The sequence below is a fragment of the Erpetoichthys calabaricus genome, chromosome 9 (genome assembly GCF_900747795.2).
Source record: "Erpetoichthys calabaricus chromosome 9, fErpCal1.3, whole genome shotgun sequence".
NCBI lineage: Eukaryota > Metazoa > Chordata > Cladistia > Polypteriformes > Polypteridae > Erpetoichthys > Erpetoichthys calabaricus.
In genome coordinates, this window is record NC_041402.2 from 129,468,292 (window position 1) to 129,475,034 (window position 6,743).

Below are 6,743 nucleotides of genomic sequence, written 5' to 3' on the forward strand. Positions count from 1 at the left end.
AAGTAATATTACAGTTAAACATAATTTCTTATAGTACCATTCATAACATTCACTATCACAAAGTGATATCCCATCCTTAAAAGGCACTGGATACAGATATCAAGATAACTATATTTTGTATTTTATATATAGCATTTTATAGTACGCTATATCTAAGAGAAGTGTTTAAAACATGAAGAAAAATTTCACATTCAGCCTTTGTATTATATGATGCCTTTCAAAATAATCTGTTTACGCAATCAGAAGTAGTAGGCTGTTGTACCATGTTAGCCAATATGGATGCAATGAGAAGTCAAGCAAGATGACACCTTTTATTGGCTAACTGAACCGATTACAATATGCAAGCTTTCAAGGCAACTGAGGCCCCTTCTTCAGGCACGTCAACCTAGGAGCCATAATCGCAAATTGCATTATATATCAATTAGCCTTTTACTATTAATAAATCTGAATAGAAATTAATTTAACAGAAAACAGAATGACATTGGTAAATCTTTCAATTGACTGACCTTTTCTTAAAGCTGCGTTGTAGAGTGTAGTTAGAAGAGCAGAAGTAGCCAGTGAGCCACAGGGAACTTGTTCATCTTCCTTATTTTTCCAGAGAAATATGAGAAAAAAAACCTGAAAGAAAGAGACAGCTTTCCATGCAAGTCATCAGTTGCTCATTACCCCTTTTAAAAAGGCTGCTGGTATACAGGTATCCTCTTTGTAAATGTTTTTGAAATGTTTTAAAAACCTCTGGAATATTAAGGATGTTTTGTGAATCACCACTTCTATTATTTAAAAAATCAAATTGACTGCATAATTTTCCACTGAAATGAAATTCACTAATATAAATAATGCCCTTACACTTGTGCATGACCCTTAATAAAGTATAAAGGGCTTCTGCATTAGCATTTCCAGCAAGTGTAAAATGCTAACAAAAAATAGATCTTCAGCATAGTTGCTTTACATGTTAAGGCCGATGCGGCCCTCTTTACATTTTATTGCAAATCATTCCAAATTTCATAAATTTGACAAGATAAAGGAATGGTAAACCCATTCAGTTTTAAAAGTTAGAAGGCAATGTACACAGTAAATCATTTACAAACTTTGCTTTACAAGTTAATAACACAATATAGAAACCAAATAAATTTTGGTCCCTGTGACCTTTGCCTATGCACTTTGTAGATGAAGTAGAGAGATGAGAGGCAGTAAAGTTATTGACTTTATGGTTGGAGACTAAAACCTGTACTACTTACAAAGGTTCCAGCACATGCAGCAATTTCTGATTAGACTTATTGCTTTATCTTCTTCTCATATGTACAGGATTTTCCATGGTTGTCAACACAAAGTTCTATAATCAATTCCCTCACTAGTACTAGTATGCCCTTTTCTTAATATCAAGCCTAAGCATATCATGAGAGGGTGCACAACAGGTTAAAGGTTGCCAAGGGCATGGGCATCATTAGAAAGGCATAGGTAAAGACTTAGTCCAAATATCAAACTTCAAATACAGAGAGGAATATAGTGACAGTAAGAGAAGCCCTGCATCTGCCAGTGTGTGCCAGATAGACAGCTAGGTAGTCATCTACAGTTGCTTGTAGGGTGTTTAGACATTTCCTACATGTCTGCATAATTTCTCCTTTGGGTAAACTGGTTTTCCATTCGTATCCCCTAAGTGATTCATTTTTGGGTGACTTCACATTTCAAATGTATCCCATGGTTGTGTGAATTGGCCCTGTGACTACCATCTTGACTGACGCTGGTGTAAGAGCGTCAGAATAGGTAAGTAATTTTAAGCAAATTTAAAAATTCTCTTAATTTTCTTTTATTTTTGAGGTTTTTGGGTATTTGGTACATACTGAGGACAATTATAAGGTTCAGCCATTTTGCTTTGAATTGCTTTTTTGCCGTGATGCTGTGTGTCGCTAGGAGGCTCACAGTGCTTAGGCCATGCCTATGTGAGTGTGTGACTTCATGGAAAGTATTATATTAAGGTATTTATGGTGACTTCTAGCTCAAAAAATAGCTGCATTTTGTTAGTACAGAAAATAAAATACAAGTTTTATTAGTATCAAAAATTTGTTTTCTAGGCCGTTTCTTTTTGGAGGTTTTGTTTTGGTTTTTGACCTTTATTCTGTCCTGCAATGTCCAAAACAAATCATAAAATGCAAAAACAAATTGAATGTGCAAAAGCAAATGAGAAAACCGAAAAAGAATTAGGAAAAGCAAAAACAAATCAGAAAATGCAAAAATGAATTTAATGCACAAAAGCAAATTGAATATGCAACAACAAATCCCGGTCCGTGTACTTTTTGGTATTTGAAATTTCGTTTCAGAAGCAAAAATGAAAAAACAAAAATGAAAGGAATTTTCAAATTTTGATCTTTGATTAAACAATAAAATGAGGGAAAATAAGGTATTTTTTAAATCAATGGTAAGAAATAGCAGTCATAAACTTAAAATTCCACATACTTTTCTGGATTTATTTGTGATTCAAATAATGAAAGTGTAATAGTTCAAAAACAACAAAACAGACGCATTTTCGTTGCCTGAAACCGGAAGTCCTTCTGCGCGATTTTTGATGGCACGTGCGAACAGTCCCCCTCACAACACATCGATCAGGCCTTACACTTGTATCAGCAGAGGATGGACCATTACGTTGTTTTTCGGAACAGTAAAAGAGTGACACTCCGGGACGAGGACATGACTGCAGAAAAACTGAGTCGCATCTTTCAGGTAAAAATACAAACTTTGCTTCATTGATGCAGCCGTTCTTTTATGAGCATTATTATTGTTACTTACTGCGAAACAGCTAACATTTCGTGATTTAATTTACCAACACTAAGTCTTGCAGTTTTTATAGTGCTAGCATTTTGAAAGTGTAAATGTGTGAATCGTGGCTCATTGACTTTTACCGGGTACTAGTTACTAGCTAATTAGTAAACGTTTCGAGTATCAACAGTGCGCACAAGTATAACACATGTTAGGAGGGGAAACATGATTTACAGAAAGTTTTCTTAAACAGGTGTCAGCACACACTGTGTACATCACGGATGACTCAAACGTGGCCATGTTCCCCGGAGGAGCCTCTGGTGTTTTCAGCGCGTTAGACCTGACACCCAGAGGTCACTATGAGGTCCACGGAGAAGATATGGAATCAATGCCAGCAGCAGGTTCCAGCGGTCAGCGTTTCGCATTTATGCGAGCACCGGCTGTGGCGGCGGCTGCCGCTTCACATTCACAACGTGCTACATCAAGTCCCCCTGTGACCTCCAAAACATTTCAGAGGTAGGGTGTGTCAGTTCTATTGAATATTTGTTATATATAAATTACAGAACAGACAAAATGTAAAGGAACATAATTCTCCGGACGAGCATGGATAGGTGAATTGTTAAGAAAATCAAAGCTGTGCTAGTAGAATTGGCCCAAGTAGCAAACAATCACTGAATGGATTTGTGGCCTGCTGCCTTTTACAAGAAATGTGAAATAACGTTTTGTTTTACAGATCAGTGTACCTTGCAGAGGTGGTTGGTGGGAGGTTGATTCCCAACAGAATGGTGGTTGTACGATTCTTAGAGTGTGAGGCTACACTTCAGGGGATAGTAGGAAAAGTTCAAGATGCCATTGGCAATTACAACCCCATAATTTTGACAGATGCACAGGGCAATGCAATTCTGGAGTCAGAAGGCACAACAGGTGAGCCACAGTATTACAGCTAAACCCATAATATCCTATGGAGGGACACTTACCCTAAAACTAAATATTACAAAGAATCTGGTATTAGCTTCTACACAGTTTTCTTCGGTTTTGTTTTTCATCCATAGGGTCGCAGTACTGGAAACAAAATGCACGAAAAGTTCTTGCTCTACCTGAACAAGACTTTAATAGCCTCCAGGGAACAAAGAGGAGGAGACTGAGGTATGTAAAATCAATACAAATTTACATGCTATAGGATGAACAGCAATAATCTCATAGCAGTAAGACATCACATCTATCAATACAGGGATGTACCTTTAAGCCAGTCAGTACCCATTGACATTTGATTTTCCATTTGTATTTGTAGCAACCGTAAAGATGATGACAGTGCCGGTTTGGGAGAAGTCAGTGACAAAATAGAAGAGTTGGTGATGGCATCTCAAAGTCTACCAGCTGTTACAGCAGCAATCAGAGAGCTCACTGATCTTGCAGTTACTCAGAGAGTCATACTCACTGCTCCCAAACTGCAGACCATCAAGGAGGGATTTAGCTGTGTGGTTTGTATGAGTATGTTCACAATTTGCAAAGTAATTGCACTACATCTAAACTTTTTATAACACTATTAATTGTAAAAATAGTTAAACCACATTCAAGCAATATTTTGGTCAAACTTATTTTTAACAAGTTAGCTCTTTACTTAGCAGTGTCCATTTAGAGACTTGGGACAATCAAGATGCAGCTCTACTATAACATAATAGTCCCAAGCTCATATGAACATTTAGTTGAGCTGAAGTTGTCCCTGCTCTCTTGACTATGAAAATATAGCTTTTCAAACTGATTACAGTGTAAGTGATGGGTGATAAATTCCAGTCATGCAAAACCTAAAAGTTCAAAGTTAAAATGGGGCTGCAGCTGCCTACATTGAATCAAGCAAAAATGTGGCGTGCCAAAAAAAAAAAAAAAAGGTAGATTTCTATTTTTCTTGCTGCCCACAGACCTCAGTTAATCAAGAAAACCTATTCCCCTTTTTAACAATAAATGTAAAAGCAGTTTTTGCACAGGAAGAGGACGGATTTTGTCCCCCATCAATTACATTGAAAGTGGTTATAGAGAGGGACTTTCTCAGAACAGCATGAGCAAGAGGAATTACTGCAGGACCAAAAACTTTCAGTATATATAGGTATATGCTGTCTGTAAATGAATGTCATAAGACAGACTTGGAACATACAGTTTGAACCAAGTTCTAGGTAAATGGATAACTGTCATTTTTCTGATTTACTTTTGCAGACATCATTGAGGAACCAGTGCTGTCACGGTGCTGCAGAAGCATTATTGGCTGCAAGACATGTGTGGAGCAGTGGCTAGAGACATCTCCGCATTGTGCAAAATGCAGGGAGGCCAACAACGGTGTTATAGAAGTTACTGGTCTAACAGCTGCATTTTCTGTGTTAAAATCATTTTTTACAGATCAGTAATGTGGTGTATACACACACACACAAAGGTTTACATTTATAGTTGATTGTTCCTGTATTCAGTTTTCAGATGCAGCAGTTCATACATTTCCCCGAGTTACATTTATGAGAAAGAGCAGAGCTTCTTTGTATGGTGTAAAGTCACAGTTTACGGCTCTGAAAAACAAATGTGAAATGTCAGGATATTTTTCTGCAAAATTACTCTCCGTTCTTAGTTTGTCCTGTTCTGTTGTGAAGAGATCAACTCCAAAAGTTGAATATTCTTTGAGGGCAGATCCCAAGTGCTGCCTGTAAAGGTCTGCAGCTTCAAGTGCATGTGGTAAGAGCTCTGGAGAAATCCTTCTTTTACACCCAGGTTCCGCAAAGTGATTTGGTATGCCTTTACCTGTCAAAATAAGAGCAGGTGTTTAAACGTGGTCATTATCAGGATTGTAATCATTCTCACACTTTTTTTACCTGGGATTCTATGAGCATTCCATGATTCTGCCACACTTGCAAGACCAATGTGGCACAGCTGGCAGGTCAGGTTGGACACACAGTAACTCACAAGGTTGTCCTCCATATCTATCTCCTCTTGGTCCATCAGCTGGAGTAGAGCCGTTTTCAGTGGATAGTTGACACGGTTGTTGATCTCAGGCCAAAGCCTTTCAACTGTGTGGTTCTGAGTTAGCAGAAACATCTCTTAAATATGATTTGCAAGTATGTAAATAGAAGTGTAAGAATTTCAGCTTTTATTAATGGTACGAAAATCTTACTCTTGTGGATGAAGTCTGTAAATATGGTGGTCTCCCCTGATTGAAGCGATGATGTGACAGCATCTCCTGCATGAACAGTGTCAAATAAAATTCCTTTCCATGGTCCACTCGCACCTGGTCCCACATACCATAGGTAATCACTGCAGGCTTGGTACAGGACAAATAATGAACATTTTACTGTCTTTTCAAACTATTTTGATTTTTGACCAGTTAAAGGGGTTATTTTTACATTATTAATGTTGAATGTACCCATTTGTGTTGATTTGTGTTATTTATTAGTTGTTGGCACCATTCCTACCCAGACTGCCTTAAATTTCTTTGTAAGGTCACTGTCCTGTTCAGAATTTGTAGATGTGTGTCAGTACAAATGAAAAATGTGGAAACCCAAGAACTTTGTTCTATTCATAAATGACCACAGTTTAACCGTGCAATAAATGCGAATTCTGATTCATGTGCAATTTTATTTTTCTAACTTTTCATCCAAACACCATATATATCTGTCAACATTAAGTTGAAATACTGATCAAAATGTTTGGTAAGTTAATGTTTTATAGTCCACGACATGACACCAGAAACCGTGTATTTCTATTTTAAATTCAAATATTGTAAATTTTTTGTGCCAGTTAAAAACATAAATATGATTTCACAGAGCCCAATATGACTTGACACTTCATTATTACATGTCCATCTAAACACTGTTAAGTTAGTAATAAAATACAAGGTTTGTGAGGTTGTATTACCTGAAAACATCTTCATAGATGGTCAAGTTGTTTTTGATCGGCATTGTGGAGTGACTCACAATCTTTTTGCTGAACCCATCTATAGCTAAAACATGGGT

At 37.2% G+C, this 6,743-nt stretch overlaps 1 protein-coding gene across 2 annotated transcripts; it reads left to right on the plus strand.

Annotated features, from left to right (window-relative positions):
• The first annotated feature begins 2,993 nt into the window (after positions 1-2,993).
• Positions 2,994-5,687, plus strand: LOC114657635 (uncharacterized). 2 transcript variants are annotated; one of them, XM_028809510.2, is made up of 5 exons: positions 2,994-3,270; positions 3,488-3,678; positions 3,807-3,900; positions 4,046-4,245; positions 4,966-5,687. In XM_028809510.2, the coding sequence occupies exons 1-5, from the start codon at positions 3,053-3,055 to the stop codon at positions 5,151-5,153; spliced, it is 891 nt and encodes a 296-aa protein (XP_028665343.1). In that variant the 5' UTR covers positions 2,994-3,052; the 3' UTR covers positions 5,154-5,687. The 2 variants fall into 2 exon arrangements, with proteins under 2 accessions (XP_028665343.1, XP_051787439.1); XM_051931479.1 differs by having other exon boundaries at positions 4,046-4,265; positions 4,966-5,140.
• The last annotated feature ends 1,056 nt before the right edge of the window (positions 5,688-6,743 follow it).